The sequence below is a fragment of the Netta rufina genome, assembly GCF_964035555.1.
Source record: "Netta rufina genome assembly, chromosome: 23".
NCBI lineage: Eukaryota > Metazoa > Chordata > Aves > Anseriformes > Anatidae > Netta > Netta rufina.
The window spans coordinates 138,430-162,575 of NC_140147.1; the positions used below are offsets into that span (position 1 = coordinate 138,430).

General features: G+C 43.8%; 4 protein-coding genes across 8 annotated transcripts; 2 read left to right on the plus strand and 2 right to left on the minus strand.

Annotated features, from left to right (window-relative positions):
* Nucleotides 1–1,772: 1,772 nt before the first annotated feature.
* LOC311218257 (RH-like protein) lies at nt 1,773–12,313 on the plus strand. Its single transcript, XM_084300885.1, has 11 exons — nt 1,773–1,860; nt 2,222–2,372; nt 3,356–3,536; nt 3,754–3,904; nt 4,573–4,714; nt 6,086–6,246; nt 6,564–6,701; nt 6,933–7,063; nt 7,861–7,940; nt 9,045–9,118; nt 9,614–12,313. The coding sequence occupies exons 2-11, from the start codon at nt 2,234–2,236 to the stop codon at nt 9,638–9,640; spliced, it is 1,224 nt and encodes a 407-aa protein (XP_084157011.1). The 5' UTR covers nt 1,773–1,860; nt 2,222–2,233; the 3' UTR covers nt 9,641–12,313.
* Nucleotides 11,820–15,996, minus strand: TMEM50A (transmembrane protein 50A). Its single transcript, XM_084300886.1, has 7 exons — nt 15,880–15,996; nt 15,477–15,588; nt 15,016–15,128; nt 13,947–14,014; nt 13,649–13,741; nt 12,597–12,657; nt 11,820–12,312 (listed from the first exon to the last, which is right to left on the minus strand). Exons 2-7 carry the CDS (start codon nt 15,567–15,569, stop codon nt 12,267–12,269), a joined length of 474 nt encoding a protein of 157 aa, XP_084157012.1. The 5' UTR covers nt 15,570–15,588; nt 15,880–15,996; the 3' UTR covers nt 11,820–12,266.
* A 135-nt stretch (nt 15,997–16,131) lies between these two features.
* Nucleotides 16,132–20,698, plus strand: RSRP1 (arginine and serine rich protein 1). 5 transcript variants are annotated; one of them, XR_014619092.1, is made up of 6 exons: nt 16,132–16,492; nt 17,247–17,867; nt 18,216–18,370; nt 18,862–18,904; nt 19,602–19,685; nt 20,176–20,198. XR_014619092.1 is itself a non-coding variant. In XM_084300689.1 (5 exons), exons 2-4 carry the CDS (start codon nt 17,249–17,251, stop codon nt 18,868–18,870), a joined length of 783 nt encoding a protein of 260 aa, XP_084156815.1. In that variant the 5' UTR covers nt 16,132–16,492; nt 17,247–17,248; the 3' UTR covers nt 18,871–18,904; nt 19,135–19,208. The 5 variants fall into 5 exon arrangements, 2 of the variants coding, with proteins under 2 accessions (XP_084156815.1, XP_084156814.1); XR_014619090.1 differs by having other exon boundaries at nt 18,862–19,685; nt 20,176–20,241; XR_014619091.1 differs by lacking the exon at nt 18,862–18,904 and having other exon boundaries at nt 19,135–19,685; nt 20,176–20,241.
* On the minus strand, nt 20,384–23,091 carry SYF2 (SYF2 pre-mRNA splicing factor). The gene is made up of 7 exons (XM_084300690.1): nt 23,019–23,091; nt 22,837–22,938; nt 22,536–22,661; nt 22,284–22,401; nt 22,077–22,167; nt 21,392–21,490; nt 20,384–21,287 (listed from the first exon to the last, which is right to left on the minus strand). Exons 1-7 carry the CDS (start codon nt 23,082–23,084, stop codon nt 21,122–21,124), a joined length of 768 nt encoding a protein of 255 aa, XP_084156816.1. The 5' UTR covers nt 23,085–23,091; the 3' UTR covers nt 20,384–21,121.
* Nucleotides 23,092–24,146: the final 1,055 nt, after the last annotated feature.

Below are 24,146 nucleotides of genomic sequence, written 5' to 3' on the forward strand. Positions count from 1 at the left end.
CCGCGAGGTCAGGTCGCCCGCCCGCGCGTTTGATTGACGGCCAGGAGAGCCAGTCGCAGAAAAGGGGCTCGCGAACTGATGGCTTTTAGACCAATCCCTGAGCGGGGTTTGTTCTGCTCCCGCCTACTGTCGTCTCGCGCTAGTTCCCGCCCCGCGCCGCGATTGACAGTGGTGCTGCCCAATAGAAAAGAAAAAGAAAAAGAACAGGACAGCTCAGCTATCCAGTCGGAAGCGGAAGAAGGCGGGGCTTAACTCCCTCTGTCAGCGCGACGCCGAAGAGCTCCGCCCTCACTCTCGATTCGCAGCCGCGCCGGCAAATCAGCTGTCGGGAGAGCCGAGTCCCCGGGCGCGCCGTGCGCCCAGCACCGCGCGGCCCCGCCCGGACGCCTCGCGGGGGCCTCCTGCGGCACGCGGGGACGCGCACGCGGCACTGACAGCCGGCGGCCCGGCCGCGGGGCGGGGCGGGGCGGGGGGCTGAACCAATCAGAGCCCGCGGCAGGAGGCGGCCCGGCCAATGAGGGGCTGCGCCCTCCGGGGGTGCCGCCGCCGGCCCTGGGGCCGCTCCTGGGCAGCGCCGCGGTCTCGTTAGGCCTGAGTGGAGCGGCCCCAGGTCGCCTGTGAGGAGAGCCCGAGCGAGCACCGCGACTGCCAGTGTTTCCCGTGCGGCTTGGCGGCCGGGCTGTGGCGTGCTCTGCGCTCTGCAGGAGGGGAGTGGCTCCTGCCTCCTGCCTCAGCTGGGGGAGGCCCCGTGTAGCTGTGACATTCAAACAGCGCCTCCCCGTGCCGGAGCGATGGTGTCTGACAGACCTGGTGCTAGGCCAGGGGCTGGGCCTGGTGACCTTGGAGGTCTCCTCCAACCTGGGTGACCCTGTGAACCCCTCGCTTCTTTGTTGTTTGTTTGTTTTTATGGTTGTGTTGTTTATCCCCCCCCCCCCCCCCCAGTCTTCACTTTTCCATAGTTTCTGCTATCTTGAATTAGGCCTCTTCCTGGGGGAGTTTTTCCTTTTCCCCTTTTCCCACCTGCAGTTACAGACTGTCTGTACCTTTTTTTCTGCTGTGTCAAGTTTCTATACTTATTCCTTGATGGGGCTTCAGGCACAGCACTCAGTTTGACACGGCCTCTACGTAGGAAGTCAGAGCCATCACCTCAGGATGTTGGTCTGCGCTACCTGAACAAAGAAGGGTTCCGTTTCCCAGAAGCATAGTGAATACTGAGGAGACAGTAACCAGAAGAATTATAGTTCATAATCTGAAGAAATTCAGATTATGGAGCCGTTAATTGCCTGTCCTCAACAGGGCATATAGCCTTATCTATCAAATTACAGTGACTGTGGATAAGAACACACAATGCACATAGCTAATTTTTACCATATAGCCCTTCTTATGTGCCCAAAATGTTAACTAATGGCTCCTTTTTTTTTTTTTTTAAAAAAAAAAAAAAAAAAGCCTATGCCAACCAAAGAGCTCACAACCCATAAGGCAACAAGTACCTTGTAGCCACAATGTGGTACTAAAAGTTGATAAATTTCTGGAAGCAGTTTAGATCTGAAAGAAAGAATTGGGAGGGTTTAAAGCCTGCAGTGCATCTGCCTGCAACTTCCAGGCCCAGGGGTTATCAAGGTTTACTAGAGTATTCACTGTGGCTGCATCCATAGCCGTACTCCTTAAAAAAATAGACCAATATTGCAAGTAGCACAGAAAATGCTGTGTTACTTCTGCTTGTCCAGAGAGTCTCAGTTCCCCGGCACTGGGTTGGGTTCAGTGTGTGTGAGGCTAACCAGCCCAAGAATCACAGTCCGGATCTCAGCGGGACCCTCCCTGATGTTTAGATGGAGGGGTTTGGATCTAGGACGACTAGATGTAAGTAAATAAAAATTTAGCATGAACTTCAACATCCTACTCTTACGAGTCCATTTCTTTACTTGCAATGTAGCTTATCTGTAAGGCACCAGAACAGCTGTATGGAAGGTGTCCTGGAGCATTACAGCATTGACAGTTTGATATGTGTGTTCATGAACAGTCAGAGCTCTGTGTCAGCTGTGGCGAGCCTGGGCTCCTGACCTGCCACAGATAAGGAACTGTTCCTTGCTGACGCCTCTTAGGCTTTTTATCTCCTTTATTCCTGCCCCTCCTCCCTCTCCTGCCTTTTCTATTGGGTTGAGGTTACTGGAACATTTTTATAGAAAAAATATTAATGCGTTTGTGCTTATATATGGTCTAGTGCTAGTGCACAATGCCTTCGAATTACCGCAGCTTCCGAAAAAGCGTGCCGTGGCTAATCCTTTTTCTGGAAACTGTTTTCATCATCCTCTTCTACTTTTTGGTCCCACATTATGGTTATGATGCCTTCATCAGAAACATTTCCTACACAGGTAAGACTGCTGGTTTAGCTGTGAAAGGAAGGGTTGAATGTGTGCTTTTATTTTGCAGTGCAGCAGAGTTGGGATTCAGCAGTTTTGTTTTTGTTACTGAGTAGAATGTTTTTACTGACCTTTAAGTACTCTTCTTTGCTATGTGTTATATTTATTCATATCAAAGCAAAGACAGTGAACAAAGACGTGATACCAACTGCCTTGCTTATCTGTTTCTGCTGTCTGTTGGTAGTAATCCTGATTCCTGTAAGCATAAACTTCTGAGGGCAGGTACTGCACTGAGCTAGGGGCCCAAGCTTCGTGCAGTGTTGGCATGCAAGGCGGCGTGCCACAAAGCAGAAGTTCAGGATGGCAGTGTTCTCCAACTGAATGCTTGCTCCAAATACGTGAAGCTATTACAGTGGAATTAAGGGCTTAAATATATTTTGGAAATGTGTTTTGTGCATTGATTAAAGGAATGTATGAGCAGAGTATGCTATAGCCATAGTGTATAAAGTATTCACAGTGCTGGGCAGAAGTGAGTTGGTTAATCCTCATGACATTCTGGTATTGCCCTCCCTGTTTTATAGCCAGGAAAAATGAGACCTGCTTACAAGCAGCTTAATATTTTGCCATACGTAGAGGTCTGCGCAACCATATGAGACTATGACTGTTAGCATGTCCTGGGGGATACTTCCAGGCCTACAGATACAAGGCCTTGTACCTTGGACAGCCTCTTCTTTTTATGCAATGGTTTCCATGTTCATCTGTTCTGAGGTCGCTTTGTAAAATTAAATGCAGGGCCAACAGTATTGTCTTTCTGGTTGCTTATGGATCAGAAAGAAAGCTTTGGGAATCTTTAAAAAATAATATTGACACCCAATTTTTTATCTAAAGGCTTCTTAGTTAATTGTAATTTTATTTATTTATTTATTTATTTTTAAACCAGAAATTCAGTCTGCATTAACCACTTGACTGTTCTCTTGTTTTTTTCTGTCATGCAGATTTTCAAGATGTCAACAACATGGTGATTTTTGGATTTGGCTTTTTCCTGGCATTTCTGAAAAGATACAGCTTTAGCAGCACAGGATTCAACCTCCTCATTATTGTACTTGGTGTCCAGTGCTCCATTCTGATGGAAGGTTTATTATTTCTCAAAGACCCAAACGAACATGATCCTAAAATGTAATTATTCCAGTTCTCACAAGAACTGATCTGGACCTGCTGACTGCTTTCTGTCAAGGACAATGCCTTGTTTTATTGACCTGATTGTTAATTAGCATGGTCATTTGCAGACTTTTTTGGAGGGCTTTGGAGTGTTAAGTACATTTGGCCATCTGTCATTCTTTCATTGCCCCTGGTGTGGTCCCAATATGAAATTATTTTCTTTCTTTCATTACAGCATAACAATGGCTGCTGTGAGTATGACTGCTGTGGCCATCTCTAGTGGAGCAGTTCTTGGGAAAACGAACCCTTTACAATTAATTGTGATGACAGTTGTAGAGATAATAATTTTCCATGTGAGCAGATGGATCAACAAGCGATTCCTGCAGGTACAGTAGTATGATTTCTAGTAACAGAGGGGAAAGTTTCACATGGACTGTGGAAGTGTTGCTTTTTGGTGATCCCTTAGTGCTATGCTGATGGGAACATCAGTGTATTTTATCTCATTCAGTTAGATTGTGGCTATGATTTCACTGAGATATGACGTCTGACCCTGAGAGTACACTTAAGCATCAACCTCTAAATGCTGAGTATTCTGCACCGGTATAATTGGCTGATTCTTGATCTTGAAGGATAAGCTGATCTGATGGATTGGGATGTAGTGCATTTGACCTTACCCATGCCCTGACCCACCCCCAACACATGAATAAAAGCTTTGACCTTTGCTAAAGTACTGATTATCCTAAACCTTTGCTCCCTCTCTGTTGGTTCAATCTGGGAGATTAACAGCATGAATGACAGACAAGCCCAGCCTGGACAGCACAGAAAGACCTGCTTTTAATGTACAATGCCAACGTACTTCAGGCTCTCTGTAGATGTATTGTGTTTATGAGCTACACTGAGCTCATAAATTAATGTGGCATTAATAACTCCTGCTTAAACTGAGTGACTGTGATAACAAATAGTCCATAGGGAGGTTGTATGAGTAACTATATCAGGGTCTTCATCAAAGGGTTTCTGTGGCATAAAATGTTACAAAAGTATTCCGATGATACAGGTTCAAGACAATATCAGCATGAAGCACGTTCACCTGTTTGGAGCCTACTTTGGTCTGGCAGTCTCTTCACGTTTCTCTGAGCCATCACCGAGGTCTGAGAAGAATGCAAGTACCCCGAAGTCGGATTTATTGTCAATGTTGGGTAAGACATTTGGCTTAATGCCTCAGACGGAAGAAGAGATTGCAGTGAGAGCAAGAAGGAGGTTTTGGGGAACAGGCCATGGCACACTGAAGCTTTTGCATTCAAAGTACAGGTCTGAGTGCTGTCCAGCACAGAATGCTGCTGTGGTTCATGGTTTCTGACAATGAGTTGGTGAGTCTCAGCAGGTTTCCTACCAGGCATGTAGGGCACTCTTGCAAAGGCAGTTTGCTTGTGTCAGTCTCAGCTTAAAGTCTACAGCAAATTAACTGTTCCCTCTCCCAACTAACTTCTCTCTTTTGGCCTTGTATAGGCAGATCAGTAAGGGACATGTGCACTGAGGTTATTACTTGTATTTCAGTAGTGTTTAGAGTTCCAGCTGGGCTGAGGCTCCGTTTTTCTTCACAAGGTGCTGTACAGAGATATAAAAATACAGTCCCTGCCTAGTAACGTAAATGAGAAGATAAAAACCCACTGAAGGGAGGGGAATATGATACAGACATGCGCATGAGAAAGGATCTGAGTAATGACAGGCTGAACATATGGGATTTCCATTTTTTTCTTAAAGAAGCAATTTATTTTCCTCATTATTGTGACTTCTGTTATGTAACTGTCACCAGCTGAACTAACATCTTTGCAATTCTCAATTGTCTTCACTTGACAAAAGACAAAAGAAAACTTAAAAATTTACGGTCAGGTGAAGTGCTCAGGGACTGGTACCTCTCTGGTTCAGTTATGGAGACATGAACGTTAGCTATGGAAGCTGAACAACAACAATTAATGTCTAGACAAAGCGAAATAAACTGCAGCTTGTCTGTGATGTCATCTGTGCACTTACGTACATCTGTGCAAAAACATCGGTGCAAGCTCCTGGATTTTCAAAGTTTCTTCTGTTCAGCAGTGCTTAATAGTCCTGGATGTCGTTATTTTTGGTACCATTGAAAGTCTGTTTTCAAATGCCTGTGCAGAACAAGCATAATGCTTATTGTTTGGAAATGAATGGTGAAATTGTTCCCACTTGTATTTAAACCTCTGTTTAAGGGGACTGTATATAAGAAAGTTGTTTTTAAAGGTGTTCTTGAAAAGCATTAAGTACATCCTGGCTTGAGCTCCATGAAAGACCAGCCAGCTCCCAGTAGAGCCTTGAGTTGGCTGAATGTATGACGTTACCAAGTTTCTGGGAAGGTGTTGGAATAGCAGTCAGCTCCCAGGGCTGTCTGTGCTGTAAAGTGCTGCTGTCCTCTGTTCACAACAAGGGAATTGCAGAATTGCAGCAAATGTAAAAATGTGGGCTGGAGCCTTCCAGAAACAGCCTATGATAGATTTGCTGTGTTTTAGAGCAAGTAATGATAGTTGCTTGTCTTTGTCTCCAAGGTACTCTCTTTCTTTGGGTATTCTGGCCAAGCTTCAATTCTGTACTAGCTGATAGGGACAAGACCAAAGCCATCTACAACACCTACTTTGCACTTGCAGTGAGTGCTGTAACTGCCTTCACGTTGTCTGTTCTGACCACAAAGGATGGAAAATTCAGAATGGTAAGACAAGAGAGAAAACTGCTGTGTGGCAAAGCTATTTTTCTGTTACTTTCTGTAAAGCACCAAAGGTATAATAGCTATTAAGTAAAAACAGCTCCAAAGTTTCAGCTTCACATTTGTCATTAGCCTGCCAAGCAGAAGTCTTTAAATGTAACTTAGAAATTATATTCTCAGATGGTAATTCACAGTATACAGAATCACAAATTAATGCAAAAGACATTCTACTTGCATAAGATTAGTGTTCTGTGATATTGTACAGCTATAAGACAAGCAATGCCTGAATTCTCACTCCATGTTTTTGTTATTTTATTTTACAGATTCATGTCCACAGTGCAGCACTAGCGGGTGGGGTTACTGTTTGTTACACAGCAGAAAGTATTGACTATCCCTGGATTGCGATGATTTTGGGTCTGCTTGCCAGTGTGATAACCATATTAGGATCTTTCTGTTTACAGGTAATGCTCAAAACCTGAAATTCATTTTTGTATAAGCTGTATAAACTTCTTTTCCAGCGTAGGATACCTCAGAGTAAACCTCTCTTTCAAAGAAATTAAAGCCAGGAAACGAAGACTTGACTGGAGTGCAGGATTGCAAGTTAAAAGACCAAAATTATTTTTCAAAGATATGCAATGTGCTGTAATTGACTTGAGGTTTTGTCTGTCAGTTAAACTTTTTCCTCTTTCCAGAGATGCTTGAATCCTGCGCTCAAGATTCATGATACATCTGGAGTTCATTTCACTTTTGGCTTGCCTGGTTTACTTGGAGCTGTTGCCCAGGTTGTTCTCTCAGTAATAAAAAAATGGACTGTTTTACCAAGGTACGTCATTTTTTGCTATTAATAAGTTTAATGATTATTGTAGGGTACCCTGAGTAGAGTTCTCATACATACAGAAAGCCTGAAAGTCATCACAGATAAATCAGATTTTACCAGATAACCTCAGAGCATCTCTGAAGTCCAAAAAAGTTAGCATAAAGACTTTCTGAGCTGAGCAGGCTTTGGATCAAAACTTTAATGTTATGTTTTGGTTCCATTTTCTCTCCCTTTTCATTTCATATTAAATACAGCAGACATGGGAGATGAAGGATGGAGAAGCACATCCTTCCAAGACTCATTTTGACTTTTGTGTTTTGGGAAAGCTTTATATGCTAATACAGCATGCAGAAAAAAAAAAAATCATAATTTCTGTCTGAAAAAGGCTTTGCCCTTAATCAGGGGCAAAAATGCCAGCCTGGACTACAGCCACTCTGGACACCCAACTGGAAATTGTACTTGGGGAGATATTCTGCAAAAGGGTCAGTGAAGTATAGGTCTTTGTAGGATTTTTTTGATTTGGCACTGGCACCTCATTTTCACAAATCAAGCCCATGTCGCATCATATAAGAAGTTCTCTGTTTAAGTTTCTCAGCTTACATAAGAATGAATCACGGTGCCATATCAGTCTGTATTAGGCTTCTGCTATGATCTCTTAAAACATCTAATTGCAGCTATATAGATTCTAAAATAATCATTTGAGGTTTTGACAGGAAACGTGCACGTGCACCACTTGAGGCAGATTAATTCACATTCTGTTAAAATCAAACTGTCAAAGGTGAAACACTTGTTTTGCTTTTCAGCCTGGGTTATATGGTCATGATTTACATCGGTGCTTTCTGCCTGACCATCAGTGTTGCCTTGATAACAGGTTTTATTACAGGTAAGTATCAAAAAACGTTTCAGTAATATCTTCCTCATTTTCCTTGTGGGCAAAGGGTATGTCTTCCTACTATACCTGTTACCATGTCAGTGCAAGTCTTTGTAGAAAGATGCCAGTGTAACTGGGGTGTTAAAGTGTATAAATGTGTAAATGTACATGTATGAATGATTTGTTCATATAGAAGGAAACTGTTTGACACATTAACACCAGGAACTCTTCATAGGTGGGCTATGAAGAAGAGATGTATTCAACATAACCTGCTAGCACCATTCATTTGTTGGTGACATTTAAACAGATGCTTAACAGCCTCCTTCAGATTTCATACAGGAGATGTGTGAGGATGAAAATATTTCTACATTTTGGTATTGTCTTACTGACAGAAAAATGCTATCTTAGAGTTTCTCATTTTTCAGGCCTGTTGATATAAATCTGCAAAGTTCCACTGATGTCAGAGGTTTGCTTACATAAGCCAAATATTAGGCCTTTGATCACTAATGGTTTGGGGTCATCGGGGCTCATGTGTTCCTCATATGACATTCTGCTATTTTATGGCAGCTACAGTTTTTCTATTAATTCTGGTATGAGTGGAAGAGAAATGGTAGTTAAAAGTTCCTGTGAAATATACTTTAAAATTATTTTTTGTGCTTTAATTGATCTGCAACCCTTGCATTAGCTCGGGGGTAGTTAAAGAGGTTGAAATAATCAAGCAGTTTTTACAAAAAACAGCTTAAACAATCATTCGGTCATTAAGTTTTAAAATCTATGTTTCCACCTGAAATCTCAAGCTAACAGTGCCGATAAGCCTGTTTGCTTTAAAAACTCAGGCAGTTTTCAAGCAAGAAATTAATGACTTTTATTAATGATCTTTAGAATCTGGCAGACTGTTTAATGACTTTACCTGTACAAATTAAGCTTTTATAATACAGGCCTTAATCCTGGCAAGCTTCTCTGTACTTAAAGTCAACTTGAGTCAAGGGGCTCCCATGAAGCATTTTGTTCCCCTTTTGTATTTTGGTGTTATGTTTGCATGTGTGTTACTAAGAAACTTTCAGTTATACACAGACATCCCCTTTCTGTGATACGTGTATATGTTTTTACAAATAGGTTTAATCTTAAACTTCAAACTGTTGAAGATCATCCCTGTATCAAAGTATTTTGAAGACCAGTTTTATTGGGAGGTAAGTTTCAGGGTAAAGTTAACCATGTAGGAGTATATATAGCACCAAGCATTCATTTCATAGTCCACTTTGAATGCCGTTTGATGAACTGTTTAGAGCCTGCATATTGTAAATGTATGTATCCTTCAGCTAGGACTCTCAGAGCTGTTGGTGGGCACAGAGCTAAATCTGAGATGATCTTGTCTGTTGTAATGCATAATCTTACGTGCTCTGACATCCTGTGCTTCATATACAATCCTTGAGGAAATCTGAGCACCTACGAGTGGGATTTTTAGAAGCCAGTAAGCAGACCAAGTCTCCTGGCCTTCACTGGGCGTAGAGTGGCTTTTAAAGCTGATGCATAAACACAGGCTTTGTGCACATTTAGGTGCTGAATGTGACCCTATGTCTGAATCACAGAAATTAGAATAAGCTTCTAATAAGGCTCTCCATTACCTTTTTCATATGATGACTTGATGCATAAAATATTCTGATACAAGAATATTTGTCTTGCAGTTTCCCCATTTGGCTGTTGGATTTTGAATGGATGAACCCACATGAAAGATCAACCAAGAAAAGGTCACTTGATAAAATGAGTAACTATGATGGGATGAAAGAGCACTTAATTATCAATTCTCATACTCAAAAAAGCCTTCCCACACAAAAGTTTGGTAACAATCTTTTCTAGTTATTCTTGAAAGACCAGGCTGTAAATTTACAGATGTAAAAGTTATTATGCATTTAGCTTTTCTGCTTTAATGGTCTTGCCTTAACTAGTTCGTAGAACATGTACAAAAAAGTTCACCACATTCATCGCTGTAACGGCTTATCAGTGAAAATGCTTAGAAATTTTTAGAAAGCTATTTTTAACTCCCCACTTTAAAAGCCAAAATATGTTTTAATATTATGTGTGCAGGGAGTACACTTACGCTGATGTAGTGAAGTGTTAAAGTGCTTGTTTTTAAGCTTAATTTTTTTAGAGGCCTTGTAAAGCGGGGATTTAATGACCGAGCTGGATCTGGGCCAGAACTCTGCATCTTGCCAGACTGAATTCTTGAGTTATCTGACTGCCTGAAGAAAAATCTACACTTGGGTGGCTCAGGCTAGCTCTCTGGATTTTCAAACGGCAAGAAATTAAATTGTTCTGCTTGTGGATGGTGTCACTGAAATTAACAGCATCGTTACTCATTACTTCAGGAACAAGCCTTAGAACACTATTCTTGAGCAGTGACAGTCTGCACATGGCCAGCTATCCAAAAGGCTCCAGGTGCTGTAAAGGCGTGAATGTCAGTCAGAGAAGGAGGGAACAGTCCTTTCTTGGATATTCCCCTTTGTTTGGATAGGACTGGTTATACAATAAATTTAACCGGACTGGGCTTAATTTTGTGCAACAAGCTTCATGGTACCAATGCTAAAACCCAATTTCTAAAGTGTCTCATGCTGAATTTTGATGTTTTATTTTTTCGTATTTTAACAAAGTGGTTTGGTTTTTAAACATTTTAAGAAACATTGTATAGAGCTTCTACACTGTAGATACAAGAATAGGTAATAGCACATTTTATTTTTTTTTTTAATTTTTTGTACTGGGTGGATGATCAACTTGGAAAATTAAAAGATTTTAAAATTTTTTGATTTAGGACTGCCAGTAATATCTTTTAAAGGCCTTAGTTTTGATTTGAATGGAACACAGCACATACCTGTTTGCAAAGGACTCCAGCTGAGACAAGCAGGGGCTTTGGTCCATGAGCTACAGCCTCACTGTGCAGAAGATTCTGTGTAAACAAGCCCCTTTTTTATGGATTATGATCCTGTGTTTCTTCATTTTTTCCAAATAGTTGATATGCAAGTTCTTACGTAATTAAAAAAGTCAAGCTTTGATTGTTTTTATTTACTCAACACACTTGCTTAAAAATGAAGTAATGAGGGGAAAATTGCAACACTGAAAACAAAGGGTAAGTTCTTTGTTCACTGTAGCAATGTATGCTGACCTCAACTCATTCACTAGAGAATAAACAAAGTAGATCACTGCAATTAAAGGAAGTGTGAGACAGGTTTCAAAGTTACTCAGAGAGGAAGTGCCAGATTTTCTTAATTCCAGCCCACAAAATAGCCAGTGATCTTTCTTACTTTACCAACTGCATGCAGCTTCCATCAGCTTACAGTGCTATTCAGCTTGATACATATGCACTCACACACTTGCCTTATCTCACAGTTAGTGCACTCCTGCCTTTGTAATCCTGCAATCCAATCTGAACTTGTATATTCAGTCTCTTACTTTTCAGCAATGAAACAAACATAACTTCTGCAACACAAAGTTCTTCTGATGTTTTCTGTAAAATGACTTCTGCTAGAATCAGATTTTATCCCTCCCTTTCCTCCACATCTTTTTGCTCAGTGATTTCTTGAGCAAGTAGCCAAAATGTATGTAGAGGAAGGGGTAAAACAGCTCTTCCTGTATCTCACTGTTCACGTGAGTATGCTTATGGGATCAGAATTCTCCCTGGTAGTGACTGTCCCTGGTCTAACTCCCAGCTGAAGAGTATTCTTCCCTTGTTTTTATTGTTGTTAGGAAATATCTTACAGCAAGCTTTGCGGATGAACTACTTACAGCTAGAGCAACTATATAATTTGTACTTGTGTAATCCACAGCAACAGTAAATTATTTACCAGTGACTCTCTCAGTATCACCATAGAATAAATGAAATACTCAGGGGAAAAAAAGTCTAAAGCAGCGCTGTTCTATTTAATACAAGAAAAGCCACGTACCAGTAAATTTTGAAATTGAGGAACTGTTTATATTGTCTGGACATAGGAAATATTTAATAAATATGTTAAAAATTGTTTTAAAGCATTTTAGTAGGTTTTGGATTGTAAATATTATAGAAACAGTTGGTTAAATACATCAGTTTTCCACTATTCTATTTACTTACAGCAAACGTATAAAAGTGACTTCCATTGTTACTTGTAGCAGTTTTACATTTGTCAAAAACATTACATTTAAATCAGAAGAAGAAAACAGAATTTTTAGTGCTATGATTTAATTTTTCCTTGTTTTATCTTCAGACACAATTGAAGGTCACCGTATACAAAATGGCTTTACAAAATTTTTGGAGTTATGCAGTTAAAAAAAAAAAAAAAAGACATGGCCAACACACTTCCATAGGCACGTTCATTGCCACAAATCTTCTGTGCGACCAAATTTGAAGACCAGTCCTCTGTTTAAAACAATAAAGGTACATAAGTATGTAAGGGAGAATATTAAATACCTAATATTTTAAATACATGATTTCAGGGAGCAAGCTGAAGTATTTGTAAATCCGTGTCCTGGTCCTGCAACAAGACCTATGCAGACAGATCACAGAGTGCCTTTACCAACAGTTTATTCACCCATATCCAATTGCAAAACAATAGAGCTGAAGTAAAAAACAGATTACAGCAAATTCCAGTTTTAATGAACGAAAACAAACAGTAAGAAACACACAAAGACCAATAGGCTTACCCAAAAAAGATGAATGCATTCTGGAAAAACACAGCTATTCCTGGGTATACTACTGTTTTTTCTAAAGGAAAACAGAAATCTCCATTAGTTCTTCAGAAGTACTTCTCAAGAATACTCCATCTCACAACAAACTTCTAGCGCTGTTACTACTAGTAACAAATCCACCTAAGGCAGATTGTTCTCTCATGGAATTAAGATAGAACTGTACATCTGGTATAACCCTTTTCATTCTCTGACAAGATGGTTTTCTCCAATTTCTGTTACTCACCTGTGCAAAACAAGGATGAGCACAAGGCTTACCCCACTAGAAAATAATTTCAGTGACTTCTGTGCTCCGCAAAATCAATTAGCTTTCCTAATAAAAGAAATCTGTCTTGTTCTATAACCCAAAATGTGCATTCATATAAGGGGATCCCCATTGTTTCCCCTAGCAAAATGTGTCTCCCCAGGTATCTGGAATTCACTCAAAAGAGTCAACTATTTAAAGCAGTGAGAATTTAATGGTACCCATGTATCAGCTCAAGCTGGATGCCTCCAAGGAAGGACCCCACTGAAAACTTTCTGTGGGTTCCTATACCTGTACAATCTTTGTTTCATCCACTGTGGTGCAATCAGTTCTGGACACATAGAAGTTATATTCCTTCAAATCAGCCATTCTTTGTTGTGGGGCAGGTTCTCATCTGGCGCTGTCCTTGGTCAGCACATCCCCCCTTCCCCATCACTGCCACCCAGGCCCCCTGCACAGCGTGGCTTGCTGTGACTGACACCACTGCATACCAGGTTACAGGGAGCTCATGCTGCGGCCTAAGGCTTTGCTAATTTTACTCCACTGACATCAAGCAATAGCTACCCAAATTCCTTACATATGGGCAAGGCAGCTTGTTTCCCTTTCACAACAGAAAAAGGGAAAGTAGGGGTGTTCAGGAAACCAAAATATTGAAACTGGACCTCATTAGAAACTATCTAAAAATAAGCTGCAAAAATTCTGTAGTCATTTAAAATATTTGAACTTTTCAAAAATGGATCAAATCACATTCCATGTTGTGTCTTACCTTTAACAACATAGCCTCCAAAAAGGATCCACATAGAAGCAATCAGAGATCCAAAAGCCATCATAAAACCAATGAACAGCCAAATCCGAGCACCTTAAAAAAGACGTATAGATGTTTTGTGCCTGTGTCTGAGTACAGACACCCATAACTTTGAACACGCTTTAGTTTCAGAGCATGTTTTGTGACACACCAGACATATGCAGATAAACACAACGCGTACACTGGTATAGTTGTTACAACTCTTCCAAGAATTATGGACTTCACACAGATCCCTGTATGATAACCTGCACCACTTTACCTGTTTGTCCTAGACAGCCTTCACTGTAACTGTCACCCCGAACTTGTCCATTAGACACCGCATTGATCCTGTATGTGGAAAACAGGATGGAAGTGGGTAAACATTGGTAAAGCAAGAAAAAAATGTTTATAAAACAATAGGAGAAACTTCTCAGAAACCCATTTAAATAGAGGTGCACTTCTTACACTTTTTTTTTTGAAAGTGGAGAACAACGCTAAAACCTAAAAAAAAATAAATCTCAAAATACTACTAACATGTGGGTCTGTACGATGTCCAGTTTTTCAGACAGTTACTATACTTACTATAAACAAATATAAGACATATTATCCTGGCTTGCTTCACAAGAAGGTTCACAACAGCAGGTTGAGAGAGGTGATTTTTCCTCCTCTAATCTGCTCTTACATATCTGCAGTACCTCCACTCAGTATACTGTATTCAGCTCTAGGACCACCAGCATAAGGGGAACATGGACCTGTTGGAGCAGGTCCAGAGGAGGGTGATCAGAAGGCTGGAGCACCTCTCCTATGAAGAGATGCTGAGAAGGCTGGGGTTGTTCAGCCTAAAGAAGAGAAGGCTCCGGGGAGATCCTACAGTGACCTGCCAGTACCTAGAAGTGGCCTATCGGAAAGCTGAGGGGGAGGGACGGACGACTCTTTATCAGGGAGTATAATAATAGGACAAGGGGCAATGGCTTTAAACTAACAGGGTAGTTTTAGAATAGATATTAGGAAGAAATTCTTTACTTTCAGGGTGGTGAGGCACTAGAACAGGCTGCCCAGAGCAGCTGTGGCTGCCCCACCCCTGGCAGTGCCAAAGGCCAGGCTGGAAGGGGCTTTGGGCAGCCTGGGGCTGGTGGAAGGTGTCCCTGTCCACGGCAAGGGCATTGGAACTAGATAGTTTCTAATGTCCCTTCCAACCCAAACCATTCTCAGATGTTACTAATAATCATATATTACCTTGATTTGTTATTCTCAGTTACTTCTCAATTTAAAGCCTATGCTCTTTTTTAAATTCGTAACAGCACAGAAATTCTATGAGTGGGTAGCTCTGATGAAAAAGTTATGCTTACATTAGGAATGCAATTGTGGCTATAACTCCGCAAGCATGGTAAGAATGGTTGAAGTCTTCCATTTTAGGGTACTTCACAGCTGCATCTATGATTATCCACCAACCAGTAAAGAACTATTAAAAAAAGAAAGCATAATAGTTTAAAATACAGATGCAAGCCTTTTAACAATACAAAAGATTGCTTTAGGAAAAAAATGCCAGCTTACAAAAACATACTTGTAGAGCTCGTTTATAGCATGGCTAGTTTTGTTTTCAGTTTAGTCCAGTAACAGTTAAGAGCAAAACCCGTGATTTATCTACTCCAATAGTAATCACGTGAATAGAAACCGAAAAACTCGCGCGGCTGCAAGCACCCAGAGCACATCCCAGCACTAACCCTGCTTGCTAACCCCCCCCCCCCTCCGTGGCCTCCTTTTGCTTCCCAGCGGCTCCCTCTCAGCTCGGGGGCAGCGCGGCACCTACCAGCACTCCCGCAGCCACCGACGCGATCGCGTTCCGCTTTTCTCCCCAGTCAACGCACTCCGAGCACCTCACGCTCTCGAGCAGCCCTGACATGGCGCAGCGCCCTGAGGAGCTGGGGAGACAGACAGAGGCGTTTCTCTCACGTCACAGCGCCCCCCCCCCCCCACGGCTCGGCGCCCCGCCCGCCCCCGGCGCCCCCCGTCAGGGGCCGAGGCCTCGCGGGCACCGACGGACAGCGCTGCCCAGGCGGCCGCGGGGCCTCGGGGGGCCCGGCCGCGCTCCCGAGCCCGAGGCCGGGACCCTCGGGCGGCGCTGCGGGACGCGAAGGAGGCGGCGGCGAACGGCGGCGAACGGCCCCGCCCCGCCCGCCCCAGGGCCCGGAGCGGCAGCCGGGCCCCCTCACCGGCAGCAGGCGGCAGCGAGGGCGCGCGGCCGGCCCGGGGCGCTCTGTGCGCACGCGCGGCCCCTCGCGCTCCCCGGGCCGAGGACGGGGCCGCCGCGCGCAGGCGCACCAGCGCCAGGAGTGCGCCGAGCTGCATCGCTTTGCGCATGCGCCTGAGCGAGCGCGGGGCGGGGCGCTGGCGTCCAATACGCACGCGCGCCTCGTCAGCCGGCGAGCGGCCGGGGGCGCGTGCGCACTGCCGGCCTCGGCGCGTCAGCGGGGGGCGGGTTCTGGAAGCTTCGGTCGGGGCCGGGGCCGGGGCCGCTCGTCTCGGGGGGCAGCAGCACTGAGTGCCCGCAGGCAGCGTCTGGTGCCGGACCTCCCGCTGCGACTCGGAGCCTGCGGGGACCGGGGTAGGGCGGCGGAACCGGGCCGGGCCCGGCGCGGGGTGCCGCTGGTGTGAGGGCCGGGCGCTGCCGCTCTGCGCCCGCCGTGCTGGGAGCGCCGCGGGGCGCGGTCAGGCGGCTGCGGGCGGTTCCCTCAGCGGCAATCGCGCGGCGGCCATCTGGGCCCTGCTGCCGGGGAGAAGCGGCGCGGGTTGCCCGCGGTAGTAGCGGAGAGAACGCTTCTTACGGTGAGTGTGGAACTCGACAGGTTTTGGTGAGGCCGGGGGAGTTGTTCGGTAGCTCTGGTTTGCAGCGAGCACCGAATACACGCGGTATGATGGAAGCAGCCGTCCGGGCTCTGTGGGGCGGCGACCCGGCCGTAAGGAGTGGGGCGGGCTGGTTACGCCGCAGTGCAGGAACTGGGGCCGTGAAATGGCTGCCGCCGGGCGGGGGCGGCCATTTTAACGCCTTACCGTAACGGGGCACGTCCAGGGACATGAGCTGTGTCTTTTTTTTTTTTACCGCTTATCTACAGTATTTTTAACAGGGATTTGTTGCGTATGATGCTAGGATGTGTGGAGGGTTGTGCAGAGGCACTTTTGTAGTGCGTTTCAGTCAAGATCTTGAAGTGATTGCTGAACCTTCAGAATGTTTTTTTTTTTCCTGTGTAAGGAGAATACCAACTTGTATCTCTTTCACAAAAGGTGTGTGTTTACACTGAGTGAAGGGTATTAAAACTTACACAAACTTATTAAAGTTCCAGAGACCTCTTCATGGTTCAAACTGGAGCAATTTTTAAATTTCACATAGAAGACTGACTACAGAAGAGGAAATGATGAAATTTAAAGTTGTCACGCATATAACATGCTAATAATCTGGATTGAAAAATAGTCTGTGTGTTTAATTATCCTTGAACTTTTGGCCCGTGTTGTAATGTTTAATTGATGTATAACTGACTTGCTCCATACAAATGATTTTGCTTCTCTTCTCCCCACCCCTCAGGAATGGAGACTGGGTATTACAGAACAACAATAAAAACAGAATCAGATTCTGAAAGTATCTGCATGGAAGAAGTGATGGTTAAGAAGACCAATGATATGGCAGACTTCATGGATGACTTGAAACTCAGCTCACCAAAGAAAAGATACTCTTGTTTGAGATCTGAGAGAAGTTGTGATAGGTCATCAAGAAGGTCATCTAGTAGATCCTCTTGCAGTTTGCAGTCTAGTTCAAGTACATCCTCTTCAGCTTCCTCCAGGAGTTGGAGCCGGTCCAGATCCAAATCACGGGTTCGACGAAATAGTTCCCGGAGGTACAGGAGATACTCTCGTTCCTATTCCAGAAGCCGTTCAAGGTCACGTGGCTACATGAGTTACAGAGGAAGGTACCGTGCCAGACACTCCAGGAGGTACCACCGTTCCCCAAGGTCTAGGTCGTGCAGTAGGTCGTGGTCTCGTGGAAGATCCTATTACAGAAGGTCCTATTCAAGAAGCAGATCGCGTTCAAGAGGCCGAAGATACTATGGATTTGGGCGAACCGTATATCCTGAAGTTTACAGGAACTGGAGAAGCAGGTCACAAACGAGATCTCGTAGTAGGTCACCTCTGCATTTGAGTGAAAAAGGTACAGTGAGACTTGCATCGCGCATGAGGCAAAAAGTGTGCACTTTATAGAGATCTGAGTTTGTCTGGTTAATAAGTATAGTTGCTTTATAGAGAATAATTGATAATTAGAATTTGGAAGAAAATCTTGGCATGGCTAGAAAAATACATTAAAACAAAAAACAGTTAGTTTAGAGGATATTTTTTTGTATTTCAACTGAAGCTAAATTTTCAAAGTTAAGATGAAAATTAATCAGAGTTGATGCTTGCTTAAGTGCAGTGGCTATATATGTTCAGTTTTTAGGATTGCATGAACGGGTACATTTTGATCTTAAACATATGAGAATGGCACTTCTTGTTTTTCTTGCAGAAAAGAGGGAACTTCTGGAAATTGCGAAAGCTAATGCTGCAAAAGCTCTGGGAACAGATAACATAGTCTTGCCTGCAAGTTTGAAGATCCTTACTCCTTCCAAGGAGACAAATAATATAAAAAAAGAGCATGAAGATTCTGGGGAGTCAGATGAGGTAAGTGTGAACTGGAATATTCTTGATTAAAAGGTAAATGTTTTTAAAATCTTTTGATCTGCGTGGATGTTACGGTATTTTTCAGCTGTGGAGTTTGTAGTTACAAGTTCAAACTCTTGAACAAAAAAATGACTTAATGTTTAAAAGTGCTGTAGAAACCACTGTAGACTTGACTTTACACTGAAAATACACTGGGCTTTGAGAAGCTATTGATTCACATACAGGCTTTTGGTTGGTGTTAGGTTAGGGAGGAGTGCGAAATGTAGCTCTTCCAAGTTTTTCTTCTAATACAGTACTGCCTGTTATGTTGACTAGCCTCTTTTTGAGCTAAGACAAGGAGTCTCTGTACCAAGCCTGTTGAAGTTTTTAGTAAAGGTTGATTTTGCTACGTTTTTAACTGTTACAAGTTTTTCGTATGCAACAAACTGTTTCCCAGAAATTACATACCCAAACACGCAATGCATTTTACATGCTTTATTTCTGTCTTATAGAAATCATGACTATGGTTCCAGACATGATGAAGAAAATCTGTTGGTAATTAAGGGACTTGTGGGCTATAGTTGCTGTAAACTTAAGGGAGGGAGAAACTTGAGCAGCTTTAACTGAACTGTAGTTTGGCTCTGTTATGATGCGTTAATCTGATTCATGATAAATAGAAAATTGCACTAATTGTTAAATCTGTCAGATGCTGCTATTTCATATTGCTAAGGGTTTTAGACAAATGGTACAGGCATCCTGTTCATAATATATGCAATATATTCCAGATGTTGAGAGATTACAGAAGAGGAGGCCTGCATCACTTGCAGATAAGTTTATTGTTGTTATCCAAAGCTCTGGAGGATTAATATGCAGAACATCATGCAACTTAATCTAACACTACATTTCATTGTATAGCATTCCATGCTTTGATCATTTGAATTCTCTTTAAGACTTAACTGGGGCATGGATGTCAGGTCACATGTGAATTGGCACAAGGACATTGATAAAGATAATACATGTTTTTCAAACCGACCTCAACACGGATCTGTTTGCCTATGGAAAAAAAAAAGCATCAAGTACAAAAAATATGATTAAAAAAAAAAGTATCAAAAAGCATCAAAAGAAGCTCACAGCTACTTTTGATGTAAAGAACTGAAACAACCATACTGGAAAACTGATAACCTGTAATGACTGCCTTAACTTGCATAGAATGTTGTATCTTCCCACTTAGGCTTTGTGTGCTTTTCTCTAGCAACCCAGAAGACTAACAGAAGATAGAACCAAAAGTGGAATGGAGAGAGCAATCACACAGAGGAGCATTTCTTTCAGCCCTAATGTAAGTGAACTTACCAAAAATGGAAGTCCAGTAATTCATCACTCTTGTATTACATTCCACAGCATTGGATGCCAAATTAAGTTTCTTAAATAACGATAACAACTGAACTTGATGGTTTCACAATTACTTTACTAGAGGGGTTAGATCAGTATTTTAGCAGTACTGTAAACATAAAACAGCAGTGTGTTTACAATCCATGTTTACATTTCAACACTTAATGTTGAGTGTCTGTACTACAAACTTAAAAGTGTATGTGAGAAACAATTTACACCAAAACTTAATAAATGTTAGTAATGCACAACTATGGGGAAAAAACTTTCCTGAATCCCATGTCAATTAAGTGTACGTAGTTGATGCCTGGTAGTCCTTGGGTCTCCTGTGAGCTGGAAAGAAAACAGTCTGACTTAAATGCAAATAAACCCCTTGGAGCCAGTAGGTCTTGGTATATTCCTTATCTTTCTAGCACTTTCAAAGGTAATTTATTTTCCAGAATACAATGGCAAAACCAGTGCTACAGAGGCCAGCAAGTCATGTTGTTAAAGAACCATCAATTTCTCCAGGAAGAGAAGATGACAAAAAGGGAAGTCCCTATGGGCAATGGGTTCCTGTCAAGAAGGAGGAGAAGAAAACATTTGTGAACTTCTCACCTAAATGTGCACTGTTCCGGGCACGCTAATGACTTACTGTTTCTCAGACTGTAGTATTATGCATACCCCAATGGTGAGGTCTAAAGTTTTCTGATCAGGTTGAAGACCTGTTAATATTGGGTATTTATTTTGAGATCTTTAATTTTGAAATCTTAGGTTTCTCTTTCAGATACAAAGCACGGTGATCCAGAAGCCACAGATGGGAATCTTGTGTATATCTGTAAATATTTTTGTATTGCTTTAATGACCTAGAACTTACAGGTGGGTAACTTTTTCTAAAGAATAGTTTAGTAGCTGTTACTTTGAGCACTTGAATTACCTCTGTAACTGTTGACGCAAGTAAATAAATCTTAGTTTTGCACTGGCTTCTCAATGTGTCAAGTATTTGGAGTTTTGTTTAGTAGTAATTTGACATACATCCCGTAAGTGGTTATTTCCAGGTTCATATGCATATTCTTGAAGTGTTTTTACCTTCTTGCTAAACAGATATTTTTCAGGGACTTTGCCTTTCTTTACATACTGACATGCTTTATTTTCAATCATGTGGCAAGAGCTTATTTATTTATTTAGAATGTGAAACAGGAGGTCGCTACTTCTGCAAGTAAAAGCTCTGTACAGCTGTGCTATATACTGCGTACACTACAGCTACTGCATTAAATACACTACTGATTGTACAAGTTACTTCAAGGTCCAAGTATATTTCTGATACAGTTTAAAAGTGCATGCAAAATATCCACATCAAACTTTAATAAGCATGGAGAGGCAGCAGGATGTACTTTGTATGTCCGTTCAGACAGCTGTTCCTCTCTCCAAGTTCTGTTTAATTTCAGCTGTGTACTTCCCATAAAACCTCTCTGCCTTCTTATTGAACTTGGCATTTCTCTCATTAATGTAGTCAATGTCCGCATCATCGTTGTAAGGACGTCTTCTGCTGTATTTTTCACGTTTTTCAATTCTGTAAGACAAGTGTCAGTGTGTGAAGATGTAGAGGAATCATGTGGACATCATTACACAATTCCTACACACCACGCTTTTCTTAATTTTATCTTATTTACTTACTGTTTTTCAAGATCTGCAACCATTCTATCAATCCCCTCCTTAGTTGGCATGTGAGTTCCATGGAGAAGGCTGTCAGATGTTGGGTACAATGCTTCACCACTGCGCAGGGGGAACAGACGGGCACCAGTTTACACAACTATTGACTGAAATTCCACTGTTCCTGTTTGAGTTTTTAATATTGTAAGGCATTAACTCATGTCTAACTGCAGGAATTGAAGATGCAGTGGTAACTGCTAGTATTGGAGACAAACTATGAGACAATATCACATGCCCATACAAGACAGAAAAATCAGCACTGAAACTAATTCTAAACTTTAGAACTTCATTTAAAATTTCAGACTTCCACAAAAAAAAAAAAACACAGAACTTAAAAAACCCACAACTGACTCCAAGAAATAGAGTAATTCACTTGCATGTCTGAATATTTTCCAATATACAAAATACTGCTTCAAACTCAGTAATACTGAATTTGAAGGAAAAAAAACCATCAATTACAATGCTACCTTTTCTCTATCAAAGTAGAGATTAGAAGGAGGATGATCAGGTAGGCTATGCATTTCAAAATGCTAATATTACAGTGCTTAAGAGAATTCACAGAAATCCCTGAAAGGGTTAGTTTTTTAAGTCTTTAGTATTCATTACAAAATTAAAAACCTGGGAGATAGATGACTGAAGTTATACTTACTACTGTTCCTTCAGCTTCTCGTACTGCTCCAGATCAGGTTTGATCTGCCTGGTTAGTCTCTGGTATTGGCGCAACTGAGCCGCTGCGTAATCTTTGGAAGAAAATCACTGTTAAGGTGAAGGTTTTTATTTCATGATTCAGTTTGCAACTGAAATATTAACAAGGTGTTCATTAGGAATATGGATAATTATATAGTTAAATTGTTACCTGAAAATCCTAGATCGGGATTTTTCCTCTTCTTTTTCCTTTCCCATCTCTCAGCATCCTCAGCACTGATCTCTAGAAGTTTAACTCGCTCATAGTCTTCTCCTCTTGCTGCACACTCCTAATACAGCACAAGTAATATTCAACAACAATACAGTGTCCAAGGAATAACCCCCCTGTAAAAGCTCTCTTGACTCCTGCAGGCGTTAAGGGGGAGCTTCACTGCACCTCACGGAAAGCCACAGCTTTGTTTACCTTCTTTTTTTCCTCCACCTTCAGTTCCCATTCCAGGCGCGCTTTTTTGGCTTCCCAGTTCGGGGGTAACTTCAGCCTTTTGTCTTCTTCCACCACTTCTTGGTGGTTCAGCTTGCGAGCCTCGTTCTGGGAACAAAGCGGTTCACAAAGCTCTGCAGACGCGTCAAACTCCACCCCCCAAAGCCCCGGGTACTCGCGGCAGCGGGGGCCGGCTGTGCGTGGGTCCCGACCCCGGGCCCCGCGCGAGGCCGCCCATGCCCCCCCCCGGCCGGCCGCACTCCCCCCCCCCGCCGCCGCGCACCCGCTTCATGTGGAGCTCGCGGAACTTGCGCAGCCACCGCTCCCGCTTCTGCGCCGCCGCCGCCGGGCTGGGCCGTGCCTCGTCCTCCGAGCCCGAGGAGCCCTGGAACAAAGCGCACTGAGCCGTGGGGCGCCGCGGGAAGCGGGGCCGGGCCGGGCCGAGTCCCCCCGCGGCCGCCTCACCCCATCGGGAGCCTCGGGGCAGCCCCGCGCCGCCGCCGCCGCCGCCACCTCCGCCACCTCCGCCATCAGTGCCGCCGACGCTTCCGCTTCCGCTGCTGCCAACGCACTTCCGGCACGGCCCGTGCCGCGGCCTCGGCCGCCCCCTGGCGGGGAGGGGGGGGGGGGGCGCCGGGGCTCGGGGAGCGCCGCCGGGAGCCGGGGCGGGGAGCGCGGAAGGGAAGCGGCCAAAAAGCCAAAAATCAGCCCCCGCCGCGAGACCGGGGGCAGGAGCCGGGTGCCGGCCCCCCACGGCTGCTCCTTGTCCGGGAGGCTCCGCAGCGCCCGCCGCGGGGTCGCTCGGGGAGAGCAGCGCGGGGAGGTTTGGCCGCGGCGGCTGAGCCGGGGGAGCGAAACCTCCCGCGGTGTGCCTGGGGCGGCCGGGGTTGTCCGGCTGCAGCGCTGATTATAAGCTTATAAATTGATTACCAGGGTGTAAGGGTTTGTCTCGGGGGTTCACGCAGCTGCCTCTCCGCGTGTAAGAGGTGTGCGGCGGCGCGCAGCGGAGGAGGGCTGGGGGCTGGGGGCTGGGGGCTGGGGGCTGTGCGGGCACGATGCGGGCCCCAGGAGGGTGAGAGCTGCTGCAGGATCCCACGCGGCCGGCCTCAGCTCGCGCCTTTCCAGCAGAGGGAAACGCAGCACAAGCGCTGAGGGGCTGTGACAGCGGCAGCGAGCCCTGGCTGAGGCAAACTCTCTCTGTTCTTTTTTAACTTCACTTTCTTCCACTGCCAAACTCTGATGCATGCTGAGTGATTAAAAATATCAAATACAGCATCACCCAGCAAGGAGTCAAGTCAGAGGGGAAAAAAAAAAAAAAAAGAAAAAGAAAAAAGAAAGCCAAACCTAGTGGAACTAGCGCTGTGAAACAGAGCACGCTGGGGCAAAGAATGGGAGGCAGAAGGCACTTACATAGCCCCGTTGACAATATCTCAAGAAAGAGGAGAGGATTTTCTCCTTTTTTTTTTTTTTTTTTTTTTTGGTGGAGGAGTCTCCCGTCACCTGCCTTCTCTGTACCCTTGCAGTTGGTTGGGAAGCATCAAATTTTCATGCCTGTGAGGCACCTGAGGCTGGCCACGTGAGGGTTGCCAGCAC

Coding starts and splice junctions, on each gene's coding strand:
- LOC311218257 (XM_084300885.1), top strand. CDS start 2,234: ATGCCTTCGAATTACCGCAGCTTCCGAAAAAGCGTGCCGTGGCTAATC. Junction 6,247..6,563: donor AGGATGGAAAATTCAGAATG/GTAAGACAAGAG, acceptor TTTATTTTACAG/ATTCATGTCCACAGTGCAGC. Junction 6,702..6,932: donor TAGGATCTTTCTGTTTACAG/GTAATGCTCAAA, acceptor TCCTCTTTCCAG/AGATGCTTGAATCCTGCGCT.
- SYF2 (XM_084300690.1), bottom strand. CDS start 23,084: ATGGCGGAGGTGGCGGAGGTGGCGGCGGCGGCGGCGGCGCGGGGCTGC. Junction 22,402..22,535: donor AGGTGGAGGAAAAAAAGAAG/GTAAACAAAGCT, acceptor GTGCTGTATTAG/GAGTGTGCAGCAAGAGGAGA. Junction 21,288..21,391: donor GTTGCAGATCTTGAAAAACA/GTAAGTAAATAA, acceptor CTTGTCTTACAG/AATTGAAAAACGTGAAAAAT.
- TMEM50A (XM_084300886.1), bottom strand. CDS start 15,569: ATGTCAGGGCTGCTCGAGAGCGTGAGGTGCTCGGAGTGCGTTGACTGG. Junction 15,129..15,476: donor CGGTGGCTGCGGGAGTGCTG/GTAGGTGCCGCG, acceptor TTTTTTTAATAG/TTCTTTACTGGTTGGTGGAT. Junction 12,658..13,648: donor TGGAGGCTATGTTGTTAAAG/GTAAGACACAAC, acceptor GTTTTCCTTTAG/AAAAAACAGTAGTATACCCA.
- RSRP1 (XM_084300688.1), top strand. CDS start 17,249: ATGGAGACTGGGTATTACAGAACAACAATAAAAACAGAATCAGATTCT. Junction 17,868..18,215: donor TCTGCATTTGAGTGAAAAAG/GTACAGTGAGAC, acceptor TTTTTCTTGCAG/AAAAGAGGGAACTTCTGGAA. Junction 19,686..20,175: donor GCATTTCTTTCAGCCCTAAT/GTAAGTGAACTT, acceptor TTTATTTTCCAG/AATACAATGGCAAAACCAGT.